Source organism: Leopardus geoffroyi, chromosome C2, assembly GCF_018350155.1.
Source record: "Leopardus geoffroyi isolate Oge1 chromosome C2, O.geoffroyi_Oge1_pat1.0, whole genome shotgun sequence".
Taxonomy (NCBI): Eukaryota; Metazoa; Chordata; class Mammalia; order Carnivora; family Felidae; genus Leopardus; species Leopardus geoffroyi.
In genome coordinates, this window is record NC_059333.1 from 12,560,063 (window position 1) to 12,579,330 (window position 19,268).

Sequence of the window (19,268 nt, forward strand, 5' to 3'; positions counted from 1 at the left end):
ACATGAAGCCGACTACACCCAAATATATAAACAAATTGCTTAAAACCAGTGGTATAATACAGCTTTTCTTTGCAATCGGTGCCAACATTTTCAACCATTCTGAGGTGGTAAAGTCTGAATTAGTGAAATTTTATCACTTATGTTTAAACTGTAATTTTGAAAGAAACAAGGAGTAGGGTTGATCAGTGCATTTGGGGTTAGCCTTGTAATTAGAGCGCCAAGTAGAAGTACAGCTTTAAAGATTGCATATCATACTTCTATTGGTAACAGTTTATATCTGCTTGGGTTTTTAATATTTGTAAATAAGAATTTGGGTGTTATCTTTTTCTACTAAAATGGATTTTGCAAGGGTAAGCCATTGTAGTTCCTCCTGTTATGTCACATAATGTAAGCAATGTGTTCACATTGGAGTACGTTTCATAGGCTAGTCCCATTGTAAATAAATTTGGCATTTGGGGAGAGGGATTAACTCTTCTTGTCAGTTGGACACTCTGACTTTAGGTTGAAAGATATGCCCTTTAAATTCCTGAATGATTTTGAGATAACTCAATCAGTAAAGAAGAGAGAAAACAAAATACTCTTCTTTTTCTTTTTTTCTTTTTTTTTTAAATAATTTATTTTTTAATTTACATCCAGGTTAGTTAGCATATAGTACAGCCATGATTTCAGGAGTAGATATTCCTTAATGCCCCTTACCCATTTAGCCCATCCCCCCTCCCACAACTCCTCCAACAACCCTCTGTTTGTTCTCTATATTAGTCTCTTCTGTTTTGTCCCCCTCCCTGTTTTTATATTATTTTTGTTTCCCTTCCTTATGTTCATCTGTTTTGTCTCTTAAAGTCTTCATATGAGTGAAGTCATATATTTGCCTTTCTCTGACTAATTTCGCTTAGCATAATACCCCCTAGTTCCATCTTTGTAGTTGCAAATGGCAAGGTTTCATTCTTTTTGATTGCCGAGTAATACCCCATTGTATATATATACCACATCTTCTTTATCCATTCATCCATCCATCGATGGACATTTGGGCGCTTTCCATACTTGGGCTATTGTTGACAGTGCTGCTATGAACATTGGGGTGCCTGTGCCCGTTCGAAACAGCACACCTGTATCCCTTGGATAAATACCTAGTAGTGCAATTGCTGGACCATAGAGTAGTTCTATTTTTAATTTTTTGAGGAACCTCCATACCGTTTTCCAGAGTGGCTGCACCAGTTGGCATTCCTACCGGCAGTGTAAAAGAGATCTCTTTTTCTGCATCCTCGCCAACATGTGTTGTTGCCTGAGTTGTTAATGTTAGTCATTCTGACAGGTGTGAGATGATAGCCCATTGTGGTTTTGATTTGTCTTCCCCTGATGATGAGTGATGTTGAGCATTTTTTCACGTGTCTGTTGGTCATCTGGATGTCTTCTTTGGAGAAGTGTCTATTCATTTCTCTTGCCCATTTCTTCCCTGGATTATTTGTGTTTTTGGGTTTTGAGTTTGATAAATTCTTTATAGATTTTGGATACTAACCCTGTATCTGATATGTCATTTGCAAATATCTCTTCCTATTCTGTCGGTTGCCTTTTTAGTTTTGCTGATTGTTTCCTTCACTATGTAGAAGCTTTTTAGCTTGATGAGGTCCCAATAGCTCATTTTTGCTTTTGTTTCCCTTGCCTCCAGATATGTGTTGTGTAAGAAGTTGCTGTAGCCAAAGTCAAAGAGGTTGTTGCCTGCTTTCTCCTCGAGGATTTTGATGGCTTCCTGTCTTACGTTTAGGTCTTTCATTCATTTTGAGTTTATTTTTGCGTATGGTGTAAGAAAGTGGTCCAGGTTCATTCTTCTGCATCTCACTGTCCAGTTTTTCCAACACCATTTGCTGAAAGACTGTGTTTTTTTTCCACTGGATATTCTTATCTGCTTTGTCAAAGATAAGTTGGCCATACGTTTGTGGGTCCGTTTCTGGGTTCCCTATTCTGTTCCATTGATCTGAGTGTCTGTTTTTATGCCAGTACCATACTGTCTTGATGATTACAGCTTTATAAAACAGCTTGAAGGCTGGGATTGTGATGCCTCCTGCTTTGGTTTTCTTTTTCAAGATTGCTTTGGCTATTCAGGGTCTTTTCTGGTTCTCTGCAAATTTTAGGATTGTTTGTTCTAGCTCTGTGAAAAATGCTGGTGTTATTTTGATAGGTTGCTCAATATTTATTTTAAAAACTAAATTTATTCATGCATGTAGAAAAATACATGAATCATAAATGTACAACTTGATGAATTATTACAGAGTAAACATATCTATGTTAACACTACCAGGTTGAGCAATCAACATTACTAGCTCTCCAGAAGATTCCCTCACATTCTTCCCCATTATTATCTCTACCATGATTTGCAAAGATAATCACTACCTGACTTCTTACATCATAGATTCACTTTATCTGGTTTTCAACCTAACATAAATGGAATCACTCAATATGTATTCTGTTGGGTCTGACTTCTTTCAATGTTCTGTACAGGAGATCATCCCTGTTGTAGCCTGCGGCAGTTTTCACTACTCGGTAGTATTCCCTGGTGTGAATATTCCAGTATTCTGTTGACATTTACTTCTAGTTTTTTCTGTTATGAATGACAGTGGGATGAACATCCTTATCCATGTCTTTTGGTGCACATATGTACACATCTCTGTTGGATGTATTTTTACGAATGGAATTGCTGGGTCACAGAGTATGTTGCTTGGAGCATTTTTACCTCCACTCCTTCTGCAGGCGAGCGTATTGTAACCGCCGCTCTCCCCCCAACAATTTTCAGTTAGGTCCTCCCGTTGTAGTCTGTCAGAATTCCATCACAGTATTCAGTGTCATTTATGAGTTTGCACTTGTATGATCACATAATGGCTATCTTCCTCATAGAAGGTGTTAGGGCACTGACTCTTTTTCCTGTAGAACTTTGCCAGGGTCCTGGTACATAGTCAGCATTCGGGAAATACTTGTTACGTGAATTAGTGAAAGGTTGTTATCGTCTTCAGATGTTGCCCAAATGGGGATTTGTAGTGTAGACACAACATTAATTTGGATAGTTTAATGTTTTTCAGCTGGAGTTTTAATATTTTAATTATACAAAGAGAACCTTTTCCTTTTAAAATAACTTCTTTTTACTTATGTCTTATAAAATGGAAAGTGGCTTTTCTGCCAGGTAGTTCTGTGACCTTGGATGAATCAACTAAACTCGAGCTTTTTTCTTCTGAAAATGAGTAGCTTGGTTTGCGCGATCTCCAGGATCCTCTGACTAGAGAGAGGCCCTCTGGTTCTCCACCAGAGTGCTACCTGTATGCAAATGAGCTGACCGCAAACTGCAGTGCGTGCAACCACAAGCAAATTGTGATTCTAGAAAGAGCGGACTAACTTGTAATCTTGTTTTCACATTCTTAATGGCTTTCCTTATTTTGGTCTTCTGTATCAGCTGAAGAAAGACCGTCCGTTGCCCATCTGAAAGGTTTGAGCCACAGCGGAATGTTAACATTGGGTAGCAGGCCCTTCATTAGGTAGCTTATTTATTTGGTTTGTAGTATTGTCATTATCAGAAGTTAGAGAAATTTACATTTAAATTTAATCCCCAGAGTACCATTTCAGTTTAAAACAAATGACTGTGAAGTTATCTGGTGATCTTAGGTAATAAGTTAATTTTGTTTTTCTGTTGAGCTGGAGAAGTGATCACCTCGCGACAATTATTCTCTGTTGAAGAAGCCCCTGTTTCAAAAAGTTGCAACTCATGAAAATCAAGATACAGGTGTATGATTACGTCTTAATCTGACTTTCGATAGTCTGATCCAATGCTTCATTATGTGCCTGAAATCCTAATGCGAGAAGGGAGGGTGTAATACGAATAATGCTGAATAATGCCAGTTACAACATACGATACAGTGCTACGAGAGTAAGTCACCCTGGCAAAAGAGGGTGCCAAGTAATGTGAGAGAGGACAGTTGGTATGTTAAATTTTGATAGGGAACAATTGATGGATTTACACCCTTGAGTGTTTTCTGTAGTCTATAAATAGATCATCTCTACAGCTTCTATTTTCATTACTTTCCTGTGGCTTCAGTAGGGAACGTAGGTTAGGCTGCTTTCAGTCCGGAAGGCGTTCAGTGGAAAGAACTTTGAAAGCGTGCTGCGAGGCAAAATAACGAATGAGTTAAGGTGTCTGAGTGGCGTTGTTACGTATCACTACCTCGTGGCTTAATGTAGGTTTAAATAGTTCTTAACCTCTTCTGTGATGAGCAAAGGCAAGCTTATTATTTTCCAAGGCCATTTTCAACAGAGTAGGATATTAAAGCTAAGTTATCTAGGATGAATGTAAGGTCAACATTTATGACGGAGTACAGCAATACTTATATCCTTCCCGGGGTCTCCATTCTGGAATTGCCAAGTCTTCTTTTCCAATTTGATGTATATTTGTCATTTGATGATCTTATGATGGCCTTAGAGTGGACTATGGGGCCATTCTAAAGACAGTAGGATTCACTGCCTCCTTTCAAGTTATAAAAGTCTAAATGCCCATTGAACTTTTGACTGATCTACCTCTGGTCTAGGGTAGTTGCAGAAAGTACCTCTCAAATTACTTAGAATTCCAGTAGCCTCCGCTGTCACTGACAGCCCAGAGTTATCTTGTTTTCTCTTCTTTCTGAACTTATCCAGTATGCCAAAGAATGTTGTCAGGATAAACTTTTTTTTTTATCATTTTATTTTGGGAAGTATCAACTGTACATCAAAGAAGGGAGAATGGTGTCATTGACTCTCATGTATTTGTCACCCAGCCTCAATGATTATGTCATGGCCACTTGTGTTTATCTATATCCCTAGCCACTTTTTCCCCCTCCCCATTTATTTTGAAGTAAATCCTGGATATCATGTCATTTCATCCTTAAATATTTTCATGAGAATACATGTTTATGGTATGTATTTTATTTTGCTTTAAATTCTATTCTGTGACCTTATTCATATTCACATATTCACTAGGATTAGAATCAGAGAGGGGTGCCTGGGTGGCTCAGTCGGCTAAGCATCCGACTCCTGGTTTTGGCTCAAGTCATGATCTCATGGTTCGTGAGTTCAAGCCCCTTTTCCGCCTCTGCACTGATAGTGCAGAGCCTGCTTGGGATTCTCTCTCTCCCTCTCTCTAAACCCCTCTCCCGCCTTCTCTCTCTCTCTCTCTCTCTGAAAATAAATAAACATTAAAAAAATAAAAAAATAGGGGCACCTGGGTGTCTCAGTCTGTTAAGCTTCAGACTTCAGCTCAGGTCATGATCTCGTGGTTTGTAAGTTCCAGCCCCGCATTGGGCTCGACTGACATATGGATATGTTTAAAAATATAATTATAGGGGCGCCTGGGTGGCGCAGTTGGTTAAGGTTAAGCGTCCGACTTCAGCCAGGTCACGATCTCGCGGTCCGTGAGTTCGAGCCCCGCGTCGGGCTCTGGGCTGATGGCTCAGAGCCTGGAGCCTGTTTCGGATTCTGTGTCTCCCTCTCTCTCTGCCCCTCCCCCGTTCATGCTCTGTCTCTCTCTGTCCCCCAAAAAATAAATAAACGTTGAAAAAAAAATTTAAAAATATAATTATAGATTTATGCCTAAGATAGCTCTGTGTTCCCAGAAAATTATGTTCACACTAGATGGAAAATTAAGAAAAAATTGAAGGCACAAGCGAAAAGTAGTGTCGAATGTGACAGGGAAGAAGAGTTTTTCTCTTTAAAATAAGCTGTTGAGGGGCGCCTGGGTGGCGCAGTCGGTTAAGCGTCCGACTTCAGCCAGGTCACGATCTCGCGGTCCGTGAGTTCGAGCCCCGCGTCAGGCTCTGGGCTGATGGCTCAGAGCCTGGAGCCTGTTTCCGATTCTGTGTCTCCCTCTCTCTCTGCCCCTCCCCCGTTCATGCTCTGTCTCTCTCTGTCCCAAAAATAAATAAACGTTGAAAAAAAAATTTTTTTTTAAATAAGCTGTTGAGGGAGTTAGGTACTATCGACCCCTGAGGTGTGAATAGCAGTTAACTTCTGGAGTCAGGCTTTGCCTTACTTTACACGTTTGACAGATGAGGTAAAGGGGTACAGGCCTCCTTACCTGAGCTGAACTTGCTAAAGGCCTTGACGGGTAGCTAAAAATCAGTAACTCGTAAAAAGAAAGGTTCGTTTTCCTAGCATCTTGTTTGCTTAACAACATCAACATGAACAGGAGAGAGAAAAGAAAACCACAGAGCAGTCTGTTCCCCTCATTGAAAGCACAGTGGATACGTTGAGGGACGGCACTAGCAAGGAGTAACCTGGACTCCTGTTATCAACGTCTCCCCTGAACTTTCATTTCCTCTCATTCTTTCACTCTGTTTTCCTCAGGGCTCTCCATGCATCCTTAATAAACTCCACTAGGTTAAACCGTGTTTAGAAATCGTAGGGCGTCTGGGTGGCTCAGTCGGTTGGGCGTCCAACTTCAGCTCAGGTCGTGATCTCACTGTTTGTGAGTTCGAGCCTCACATCGGGCTCTGTGCTGACAGCTCAGAGCCTGGAGCTACTTCGGGATACTGTGTCTCCCCTTCTCTCTGCCCCTCCCCCGCTTGCACTCTGTCCCTCTCTCTTTCTCTCAAAAATAAATAAACTCAAAAAAAAAATTAGAAAAAATACACCCTGGCTAGAAATCATGGGGCGCCTTGGTGGCTCAGTCGGTTAAGCATCTATGACTCTTGATTTCGGCTCAGGCCATGATCTCACAGTCTTGAGATAGAGCCCCACGTTGGGCTCTGCACTGACAGCACAGGACCTGCTTGGGATTCTCTCCCTCCTTGTCTGTCTGTCTGTCTCTCTCTCTCAAAATAAAATCAATAAACTTAAAAAGAAAAAGAGGGGCGCCTGGGTGGTGCAGTCGGTTGAGCGTCCGACTTCGGCCAGGTCACGATCTCGCGGTCCATGAGTTCGAGCCCCGCGTCGGGCTCTGGGCTGATGGCTCAGAGCCTGGAGCCTGTTTCCGATTCTGTGTCTCCCTCTCTCTCTGCCCCTCCCCCGTTCATGCTCTGTTTCTCTCTGTCCCAAAAATAAATAAACGTTGAAAAAAAAAAAAAAAAAAAAAAAGAAAAAGAAATCAGCTAATGATGCCTGTCTTCCCCACCTCCCCACTCCCACCCTCATGCCACCATAAACGTCCAGAGCATTCAGATGCTACTGATGGTAAGGTTAAATGTCTGTCTTTTTATGTATCATTTTAAAACTAACAGAACATTCCCTTTTGTGCTGCAACCTGTCAATTTGTTTTTGTCTATGAGACGCATACTTAACAGTTGCAGCGTTCGGCATCTCTGGTTAGGTTGGTAATTTGTTGAGATGAAAAGAAATGAAACCATTTCTGTGGCTGTGAGTACACAAGTGAATGCACTATGAAATAATGAGAAGAAAGATTTACTTCCAGCACGATCGGGGAAAGCTTTAGGAAGGAAGAGGCATTTTAGTTAGGTATTGACGGATGGGGAATGTTTGGAAATGCAAAGATGACTCAGGGGTGTTCCAGATGGAAAGAACACTGTGAACAAAGGGGAAGAGGGAAAAGAGTGTGGAGCATACAAGGAGTCACCCATTATTCATTTTTTATTCGTTTTGACTGCGGTGTGGGCTGCAAGGGGAGAGCGTTAGGGAAAGGGAAAGACGGGGATGAATGAGTAAACTATTTGTAAATTCCGTGTTTTATCTGAAGATCATACGCATTATGTGAAAGTAGTACGGCTTTTTTTATTTTAAATAATCCCTTCTAGTGGAAGATTCTCAAATTATTTTCTAGAATTAAAAATTAGCAGAGAAATAAGACAATAATTTAAGTCTCTCCCTCTTACCTCATGTATTTCTCTATATTTCATGGGGTTTCATAAAGTGAGGGAAAGTCTTCCCTGTTAGAAAGTGTATGGTCAGGGGATAGCATGGTGCTATAAGGGTTTATCTTAGTGCTGTGGAGAGAGAAAAGCCTCTTAATTTAGGCATATGCATGTGTATTTTATAAGTTTATTTTTAAATTTTTTTTTTTTCAACGTTTATTTATTTTTGGGACAGAGAGAGACAGAGCATGAACGGGGGAGGGGCAGAGAGAGAGGGAGACACAGAATCGGAAACAGGCTCCAGGCTCTGAGCCATCAGCCCAGAGCCCGACGCGGGGCTCGAACTCACGGACCGCGAGATCGTGACCTGGCCGAAGTCGGACGCTTAACCGACTGCGCCACCCAGGCGCCCCTATAAGTTTATTTTTAATGGTTACATTTATTTTTTTTAATCTTGAAACAATGTCAGAAACACAGAAAAGCTGAAGTTCAGTATAAAGAACTTTCTCTTAATTATCGAGAATAAGTTGTGGACATGACATCCCATCACCCACAAATACCATTACTTATTTCCTAGAATAGCTACGACTTGCTCCTTCGTAACTACAATATGACCAAAAAAAAAAAAAAAAAGACTCCATTCAAGTTCACCAGTTGTCCCAACAACGACTCTTATAGCAAAAGGATCCAGTTCAGATCTGTCATTTTATTGGTTGTCATGCCTCTTCAGTCTCTTTAAATCTGGGAAAGTTCCTCAGTCTTTGATGTGTATGACCTTAAAACTTCTGAAGACGAAGGCCGGCTGTTGTGCGGACTGGGCCTCACTTTGGGTTTCTCTGATGGTTCCTCTTGCTCAGATTCAGGTCATGTATGTTGGCAGGAATATTACGCATGTGCTGCTGTGTTCTTTTCACCGTACCCTGTCAAGGTGCACACAGTTTTGACTTGTCCCAGTACTGCTGGTGAGCACGCTGCTTATTTGTTTAAGGTGCTCTCTGGCAGACTCCTTTTTCTTGTATGACAAGTGTTCCGAGATAAGGTGCTTTGTGAGTATGTAAACATCGCCATTACTCATCACACTTTAACTTTAATCTGTTACTCTTGTCATTTGTTTCAATGCTCAAATTGTTCCAGATTTCTCTAGTAGAGGTCCCTTCGAGCTGGCTTTGCATTTTTGTGCCATGTCTCCATTAGTCTTTGAGTACTCCCTTTCTGCACAGAATATGTTCCAGGCTCATCTTGTCCCTGCCCTTGCCCTGGAATCAGCCATTTCTCTAAGGAGTCCTTACAGTGGAAAATGGTATTAGAAAGCAAGATCTCAGTGCTGGGTATGGCCATTGCTCTTGGGGTACTGCTGATCTCAGGCCCTGTTTGGATGGAGCTAAGGGGAATATGCAGTTAACTATGTGTGGGTATTGATGGTTGTATAACACCCATTTATATCCATGTCTGTCTGTCTAGAAAACTATGAGTTCACAGTGGTAACTTCAATTTCAGTCAACGCTGCCGTGCCCATTCTGGTTTTCTGTCTTCCCATATTGGCACTCTCGTTCTCTGACAGTGAGGACCCTGGCTCCCATTATCCTGACCATCAGCCACTGTCTTGTTGCCGCTGCAGCCTCCGCCACCTCCGCCACCACGTGGATGGCCTCCTTAGCCCACAGGGGCTCCAACACCCTGCCCCTGGGTTCCCTCAGGGCACCCTGCCCTCCCCACCCTGCTCAAGCTCATCCTACCATACCAGGCCACTCCCAACACCTCTGGGTGGACACCACCCTCCTCGCCCCACCCAGACTTATCTTATCACAGGCTGTCCTTCCCCTCAAGTGGATGCCCTCTCCCTGCCTCTGGCTTCATATCCATGCACAGCGCCGTTGTTCATAGTCAGCCTGGGCTCTGACAGCCTACAAAAGACCTCCTTCAATTCTGCCCCAGTCCTCGAAGTATATATGGAAGAAGAGGAAAACATCTACAGTACCTTACATAAAGGAAGAAAACACTGTTTTCTCTTAGCAAATTGGAAATGTCTGGAGTTAAAAACACATATGACTTTAAAATTTCATCCACAGATTCATTGAGCATAAAATCTTTGAACTCCTGAGTGCCAGGCACTGAGCTAGGCTGCTGGGGTTTAGTGTAGTGAATTGAACCAAATCCCTCCCCTCATGAAGCTGAGTTCTGTGACTCTGGCTATTTAAGCTTAGACAAGTTAGTAACAAATTGATAACCTCTCTAAGCCTGTTTCCTCATATGTCAAATGGAAATAGTAGTAATTTTGCTCACGGGGCGTTGTGAAAATTGAATAATGCATGCAAAATACCTCTCCCAGTGTTAGATGTCATAGTCATGACAGACAGTATACAGATACCTTGGCTGAAACATCATTCATCACTCTAAAAATTATTTTAAAATTTCATTTAATATTGAGGAGAAAGCAAGAAATTCCTGGGCAGGAAAGTGATATCTACTCTTTCAATTAGCTTTCCTTTCCTTTAGCATACTTTTATCTAATAGGCACTTGAGACTAAATTGTATGCGTGTGTGTGTGTGTGTGTGTGTGTGTGTCTGTCCTGTTTCCTGAGTCTTAGAATATAATATAAAAGTGTAAATAAGCAACCTGACGTTTGTTGGAATGTTTGAATGAGATGACAGTTTAATAGTTGGGTCTTCATGGAGCCTGAGCGACATGATATATTCATATATTTGGAGTATAGTTCATGATAAGATAATTATTCTGCATTATTAGAAGAGGGAACATTTTTTTAAGTTCATTTATTTTTTGAGAGAGAGAGAAAGAATGCACATGCATGTAGGGGAGGAGCAGTAAGAGAGGGAGAGAGAGAGAAAATCTCAAGCAGGCTCTGCACTGTCAGTGCGGAGCCCAGTGCAGGGCTCGAACCCACAAACTGCAAGATCATGACCTGAGCCAAAGTCAGATGCTTAACCTACTGAGCCACTCATCCCTAGAAGAGAAACATTTTGTTGCATGGGAATGTAGTACATTACAAAATGACTTTTTTTGTTTGTTTTTAAGGGAAGGCAATGACTTAATGTTAAAAATATATTTTCTTTTTTTTCCCTGCCGAGTTTTTTAAAAATTTAAATCCAAGTTAGTTAACATATAGTGTAATAATGATTTAAGGAATAGACTTCAGTGATTCATCACTTACATATAATACCCAGTGCTCATCCAACAAGTGCCCTCCTTAATGCCAATAGCCCATGTAGCCCATCCCCCACCCACCATCCTACAAACAGCCCTCAGTTTGTTCTCTGTATGTAAGAATCTCTTATGGTTTGTTTCCCTCTCTGTTTTTATCTTACCTTTGCTTCCCTTCCCCTGTGTTCACCTGTCTTGTTTCTTAAATTCCACATATGAGTGAAATCATACGTCTTTCTCTGACTGACTTACTTCGCTTAGCGTAATACCCTTTAGTTCCATATACATTGTTGCAAATGGTAAGGTTTCATTCTTTTTGATCACTGAGTAATATTGTATTGTATATATGTATATGTGTATATGTATATATGTATACATATACGTATATATGTATATGTACGTATGTATATATGTATATACGTATACACACGTATATGTATATACACACATATATACGTGTGTGTGTATATATATATGTATATATATATACATACCACATCTTCTTTATCCATTCGTCAGTTGATAGACATTTGGGCTCTTTCCATACTTTGGCTAGTGTTGATAGTAGTAAAGAACCTCCATACTATTTTCTAGAGTGGCTGCACCAGTTTGTGTTCCCACTGGCAGTGCAAAAGGGTTCCTCCTCTGCATTCTCTCTAATGCAGCTGAGTTTTTAATTTCAGCCATTGTGACAGGCGTGAGGTGGTATCTCATTGTGATCTTGATTTGTATTTCCCTGATGATGAGTGATGTTGAGCATCTTTTCAAGTGTTGGTTGGCCATCTGTAAGTCTTCTTTGAAAAAGTGTCTATTCATGTCTCTTGCCCATTTCTTCACTAGATTATTTGTTTTTTGGGTGGTGAGTCTGATAAGTTCTTTATAAGTTTTGAATACTAATCCTTTATCTGATACATCATTTGCAACTATCTCTTCCCATTCCGGCAGTTGCCTTTTAGTTTTGCTGGTTGTTTCCTTCCCCGTGCAGAAGCTTTTTATCTTGATAAGGTCCCAATAGCTCATTTTTGCTTTTGTTTCCCTTACCTCTGGAGACGTGTTGAGTAAGAAGTTGCTGCAGCCAAGGTCAAAAAGGTTGTTGCTTGCTTTCTCCTTGAGGATTTTGATGGCCTCCTGTCTTAACGTTCCTGTCTTTCATCAATTTTGAGTTTTTTTTTTTTTTTCCAACGTTTATTTATTTTTGGGACAGAGAGAGACACAGCATGAACGGGGGAGGGGCAGAGAGAGAGGGAGACACAGAATCGGAAACAGGCTCCAGGCTCCGAGCCATCAGCCCAGAGCCCGACGCGGGGCTCGAACTCACGGACCGCGAGATCGTGACCTGGCTGAAGTCGGACGCTTAACCGACTGCACCACCCAGGCGCCCCTTGAGTTTATTTTTGTGTCTGGTGTAAGAAAGTGCTCCAGGTTCTTTCTTCTGCATGTCGCTGTCCAGTTTTTCCAACACCATTTGCTGAAGAGGCTTGTGTTTTTTCCCACTGGATATTCTTACCTGCTTTGCCAAAGATTAGTTGGCTATATGTTTGTGAGTCCATTTCCGGGTTCTCTATTCTGTTCCATTGACCTATTTGTCCGTTTTTGTGCCCCTACCATACTATCTTGATGATTTATAGCTTTGTTTCTAATCTTACTGGTTGCTGGTGTTTGAACCCAAATGGTGATTGCTGCTGAGACTGATACGTCTAGTAATATCTGTATTACTATATTAGTGATGGTATTTAAGTATTTAGAGCATTAACCTCTCAATCTCTAATATTTGTCCAGGAAGCCATGCCTTCTGTCATCAGAGATATAACAAGCCTCTCCAGCGTTTGCTTTAATGTACATGTGGTGCTCTTAATGAGGCAGTATTGAGGGGCAGGCAATCTTGATTTACTTTACAAAATAGAATTAAAATTAATGCTCTGACATTTTGTATTTGTGTGGCTTGTCATTTAATGTTAGGAGTAACTGTTATTTAAACCTGTGGTATAATAGTAAGAAGAAGAACTCTAGGAATGCTGAAATGCAAACCCCTGTAACTACTATTAATGGCTTGGTGAAATTTTACCCACTCCCTAATTTCATACGGGGTACTTTGATAAAGGTAAAGGCCCACACTTAACAATGAGCGTATTAGAAAACTCTGACAGGATCAGCTAATTGAGTGATTGAGCAGTTAATTTAGTTTTAGCCTGTGTGGCCAGCTAGCAGAAGACAACTCATTCAGAGGCAGAAGTGGGTTAACTGGAAGAAGGCCTATGAGTAGATGGTAAAGAGGTAAAGCGGGCAGGAAGAGGAGATAGTCTGTAGAGCCCTAGAGGAGAGCTCAGGGCAGAAGAGAAGCTCTTGAATACAAAGCACTAGGAGAATTAGGCAAGGCAGTAGGCTGAGAAGACAGCCCTTTCGTTGGCAGTGAAGGTTGAGGGGAAATGGGAAGGCCATAGGATGTAATAACGTGCTTTTCTAATGTGGAACACATGCTATTGCCAAAATGTTCTATAATTCTACATCGAAGACGAATGAGGAAAGGGAAAAGGGGATAGATAGGGGCAACAGACACAGGTAAATAAGGAGGGAACTGGTCAGCCAAGAGGTGAATTGAGGGTGTGGAGTAGAAAGTGGAAAGGGAGAGCAGTAGAGAAGGAAAGAAATAGAAGAGAAAGGACAGGATGAAAAAGAGAATCGTACCTTTCTAGATTTGTAGACTTTAGAATTATTTGGAATTGTCCATTTGAGATACTAGCTGTGATTTATATTTCTTTGGGGTTTTTTTGGTCAGATTTTTAATAAGTATATTTGCTGAGAACTAGGAAGAGTTTTTCTTTAAAGTTTCATGATTTGTTTTTGTTTTTCAGCTGAGGAACCACAACAGCCTGACCTAGGGATATTATTCTGTGGGTTATATTCATTAGCAAGATAACATTAGCTTTATAGCAGAAGAAATGAATCAAGACAAAGGCCAAACTGAAGATTTCCGTTCCTGTGCTAAACTCTGTCCTCAAGTGTGGCCATTAGCTTTTATCATTTAAACATTTGTCATCTTCTGTGTTTCAAGCACTAATCTAAATGTCAGAGATAAAAGGAGGCATAGGACATTGTTCCTGCCTTCAAGGATCAGGCTGGTTAATGGGAAAGACAAGTGATGGGTACATATAAAGTGTTTTGGCAGCATGAAGAGGGAGCTCTGTGAAAGAATTGTGCCTGTAGAGGTAAAGAGGGGTTTCCAGAAAGTGATCTTGTGCCCCTGTTTGTAAATGTGAAGGTTAGGTGGAGCCTTGCTGGCAGAAGGCTAGATTGCACGCGTTTGGACACTAGGGGACCCTTTAATGTAGTGAGAACATAAAATGCAGGGGCAGGAGGGGAGAGGGGGGGTGATGAAAAATGAAGCTGAAAGAGGATGTTGAGGCCAGATTCTGAAAGATTGCTGGTGAAGGAGTTGGATGTTTTCCCTTGGGGTGTGATAACACAGGATAGTGCTGGTGGTACATAGGTGGGCAAACGAATCAGTGAGACAGAGAAGGTGATTCAGAAACAACCTCCAGAACATATCACTGTTGTTAAAGGTAGTCCTTTAGGTCATTGGGAGAGACCGCAGTGGTGCTGGAACAAGTTGAGAAGGACAGTTCAGTTTGAGACTCTTTGAGAAGGACAGTTCAGTTACTTGTTTGAGAAAATAATTTATGTGAGCATTTATGTTAAGAATCTCAGATTTAAGGGGCACCTGGTGGCTCAGTCAGTTAAGAGTCCAGCTGTTGATTTCGGCTCAGGTCATGATCTCCTGGTTTATAAGTTGGATCCCTGCGTCAGGCTCCGCACACTGACTGACAGCGCTGAGCCTGCTTGGGATTTCTCTCCCTCTCTCTCTGCCCCACCCCCATTTGTGCTTGCCGTGTGTGTGTGTGTGTGTGTGTGTGTGTGTGTGTGTGTGTGTGTGTGTGTCAAAACAAATAGACTTAGAAAAATATTTAAAAAAATAAAGAATACCAGATTTAAAAAAAAAAAAGAATATCAGGGGCACCTGGGTGGCTCAGTTGGTTAGGTGACCGACTTTGGCTCAGGTCATGATCTCACAGTTCGTGAGTTCGAGCCCTGCGTCAGTCTCCGTGCTGACAGCTCAGAGCCTGGAGCCTCCTTCGGATTCTGTGTCTACCCCTCTCTCTACCCCTCCCCTGCTCACGCTCTGTATCTCTCTGTCTCTCAATAATAAATGAACGTTAAAAAATTTTTTTAAAAAATAGAATATCAGATTTAGAGAAACTCTGGCTTCATAACAAAATAGAATCTGATGTTTCAGGCCATTATTCTTACCCTGAAACTTTTTTTTTTGTAGCATCTGCAGAAAAAGAGGCAATCAAGGGTACATACTCCAAAGTGCTTGATGCTTATGGACTCTTAGGTGTTTTACGATTAAATCTTGGTAAGTTTATTTTTCAATATAATTAATCTTTTTCATTTCTTTGTTTTAATTGTAAAGATTTGAGGGAGACTGTTTATCATTTCAGACTCCATATGTGAGCTGAAAGTGTGGTAACATCTTTTAAATCCTAATTATGCTAATCTTGGGGAAATGTTTGTTGACTGAAAGGTATGCTCCATACTCAAGCTCTCGTGATTTTAAGTTCCAGAGACATTATTCTGTGTGAACACTTGAAGGATTGGTATCAGTGGTCAAAAGAGAAAATCAGGGCATCGCCCTTTTTCTGTGTTTCAGTACTTTTGGAAACGATGTTTTAGTGAGAACTGCACTGATTACCCTGGTTTATACTGGAAAGGACATCTGCTTTGTAGTTAAAAGGTCTCAGCTTGAATCTGTCTCTGCCACTTAATGTCACCGTGGGCTGCAGAGTAACCTTTGGGATTACCCGTTTGTCTGTAACCGTATGGCTGGAAGTGTGGCCCAAGACCCGGTGCCAGTCCGTGAGCCATTTGGCTATTGGTCTGTGATGAGATAAGGAAGCTTGTAACATCATGCAGATCAACACATGGCTTCCTTCGTTGATAAAGTCCTACTATGAGAAAAAAGGTCCGCTAAACTAAACAGTGACTTTGGCAAGGTAATTGATTTTCATTTCACAAGCGTCTTCTCTCACTGTGACAGGTTATGGGCCATACTCTGAAGCGTACTGGGCTGTAAAGTGGAGGTTTGTCACTTGTTATGCATCTATCACACGTAAAGCCCTGTGCCAGGTGCTTAACTAATACCGTCTTAGGTACTCCTCACAGTCCAGTGAGATTCATTTTAGTGCTGGTTTATAAGGGAGCAGATCTCAGGTCGGGTTATGTTCACACCCTGAAGTTGGGTTGGATTATAAGTAGTGGAGCCAGGATCCAGGGCCACCTCTGCCTCGTCACAGCCCACGCTCAAGGTACACCGCTGCTGAATTTCACCTTCATACTCATCTCAAAGGATTTTGTCAAAATTAGCGAAAAGTCTCTATGAAAGTTTTTGTAAACCAAATTGCTTTATAAACTGTTACCAGGGGCTTTCTGCCCACATAGCAGCAGCAGCAGCTCCCGTTTATATAGCTTTTTTTTTTTTTTTTCCAGCTGTGCTGTTTATTTACAAAGACCTCTCACATTTATATTCTTATCTGGATTTCCTCACAGTCATAAAGGAAAGATGGGGAGCATAACACATATATTTTTTTATTTGACAAGTTTTGTATATCCTCAGATTAAGTAGAGGAACATTTCATGAATGTGAGATTATTCTGTTAATGTTTAAATACACATTTAAATATACAAAATATAAATACAAAAATATAAATATAAATTTATAAAAGATATAGTTTATATATGTTTAAATATAATAGCTTCATTATATTAAATGTGCTCAAGCAAGGATTTTTTTTCAAGTCTTGCCAAAATGCAGTTGTAAACATAAACATGTCCGTGTCAATTTAAAATAACCGTGCTGGGGCGCCTGGGTGGCGCAGTCGGTTAAGCGTCTGACTTCAGCCAGGTCACGATCTCGCGGTCCGTGAGTTCGAGCCCCGCGTCAGGCTCTGGGCTGATGGCTCAGAGCCTGGAGCCTGTTTCCGGTTCTGTGTCTCCCTCTCTCTCTGCCCCTCCCCCGTTCATGCTCTGTCTCTCTCTGTCCCAAAAATAAATAAATGTTGAAAAAAAAAAAAATTTAAAATAACCGTGCTGTTGGATTTAAAAAGTTAGAAACATGACAAGAAAGTTGGAAGGAACTTTGAATAGCTTGAGAAATACTGAGACTTTTCATCCAACTAATTCTTTGGTTTTTGCAGGTGATACTATGTTACATTATCTGGTCCTAGTCACTGGATGTATGTCTGTTGGAAAAATTCAAGAATCGGAGGTTTTCCGAGTTACTTCCACCGAATTTATATCACTACGAATTGATTCTTCAGATGAGGATCGCATTTCAGAAGTGCGAAAAGTTTTGAATTCGGGAAACTTTTATTTTGCGTGGTCTGCATCTGGAGTCAGTTTAGATCTGAGTCTTAACGCACATCGTAGCATGCAAGAACACACAACCGATAATAGATTTTTCTGGTGAGTTCGTGTTACATTTTTCCCCTTTGTAATCATGCGCTTGCTGTGCAGGAGTTTGGTGGTTTGGGTTATAGTGTGTTCAGCAGTAATTTCCAGAGATAGCAGGGATGGGCATTGCTGATGGGGCACACCGCTCTTTCCTGCTCCAGAATCCTCAGCCGAGCAGCACAGGCATCCAGTGTCATTTTGTCGAAGCTCTCATGTGACACGAGACCCATTTGCTCTCCCTGATCCAGACTGACCTTTCATTTCCAAAATATATTCAAGATGTTTATTTTAAGATTAAGAATGAATTAGTTGTTGTAGAGGTGTGTTGCTAATACTTAACCGCTGTTAGTTTTGAGATCTTTCCTCTGGCAGTACTGTTTTCCTAAGACAGCATCACATTATTTTTAATTGAAAGATTATAGGTAGATAATCTTGGTTCAAGAGCAAGCGACTATGAAGAAGTGGTATACTAGGATAACACTGAGTACTATAATAAAATAAGACTTAAGTAGGTAACTATTTCATGTTTGTGCATTAATGTGCTTTGTTCAAAGTGTGCACAAAGGGGGTGAGCACACATGACTATAATTAGTACTGCTTTATTGGAGGAGGCCACATTTCTAGTGTAGAGGTTCCCTTGTCCACAGCCAGCATGGACGTTGACTTTTTTCCTTAACATCATGTACCAATTATATTTCATTATGTATACAAATGTTATAAGGCCAAAGTCCATGACTCTGTGCTCTTGGGTCTCCCTTGGTAGTTCAGATTCAAGGTGTTCCTCCTGTATATTTTCTCTCCTCCCCCCCCCCCCCCCACCTCCGCCCTTTCCACCATTTACCTGTATGGTCCTTGAGTAGCATGTTCAAGTCTGACCCATCTGACCTGGCTGGCAGAAGGCTCAAAGCCAACAACAACCTTAGGATAGGAAACTAACTTTAGAACAAATTTTGTAGCTAACATGGAAGTTTTTTGGCCCAGCATAGTAGCGTGGAGGAGAAGCAGGGCAGAATGAAAAAAGACTCTAGTGCACTGTAGTCAGAGACTTGGAGCCTCACAAAGGAGGAGATGATGGAGGGGTGGGGAAAGAAGGGTTAATAGGGCAGATGAGTGGCATAGAGTCCATATCAGCCCTATACTTTTTCTGATGGAAGAGACATTGAAGTTCCTAACGATGATAGCAGCTGGGCTGGGCAGCTGTCCTTACTTTTTTACCCCCCACCCTGCTCATTCTTAACCCCAAAATCCTTAGATTAAGAGATAAAAGTTTTCCTGCTATAATTAGAAGTTTAAGCAGGTGCAGATGTATTGGTTCAATGATCAGCAATTAAGTACATTTGCTAAGTTTAGCCAGTGGGAATAATTTATTTACCATTTCGTTCAATTAAGGTTGAAGGTGGGGACAAGTTTAGATAACAGATTGAGGGAGTTTGTCTAGTGGAAGTCAGGTTGAACAAAGGGGAGACTAAAACACCAAAGATGAGTTTTGGTCACTTAACACTTTCTACATTTTGCTAAAGACTGGGATTCTTTTTTTTTTTATCGTTTATTATTATTATTTTTTTTTTTTTTAATTTTTTTTTTCAACGTTTATTTATTTTTGGGACAGAGAGAGACAGAGCACGAACGGGGGAGGGGCAGAGAGAGAGGGAGACACAGAATCGGAAACAGGCTCCAGGCTCTGAGCCATCAGCCCAGAGCCTGACGCGGGGCTCGAACTCACGGACCGCGAGATCGTGACCTGGCTGAAGTCGGACGCTTAACCGACTGCGCCACCCAGGCGCCCC

At 41.2% G+C, this 19,268-nt stretch overlaps 1 protein-coding gene across 20 annotated transcripts in view; it reads left to right on the plus strand.

Annotated features, from left to right (window-relative positions):
• The window catches only part of SYNJ1 (synaptojanin 1), a 93,489-nt gene that overhangs the window by 10,013 nt on the left and 64,208 nt on the right, over positions 1 to 19,268 (plus strand). For all 20 annotated transcript variants that reach the window (XM_045436845.1, XM_045436846.1, XM_045436833.1 and 17 more), the window contains exons 3-4: positions 15,302 to 15,388; positions 17,226 to 17,493. In XM_045436845.1, coding sequence (XP_045292801.1) covers positions 15,302 to 15,388; positions 17,226 to 17,493 — 355 coding nt within the window. The remainder of the gene's footprint in view (positions 1 to 15,301; positions 15,389 to 17,225; positions 17,494 to 19,268) is intronic.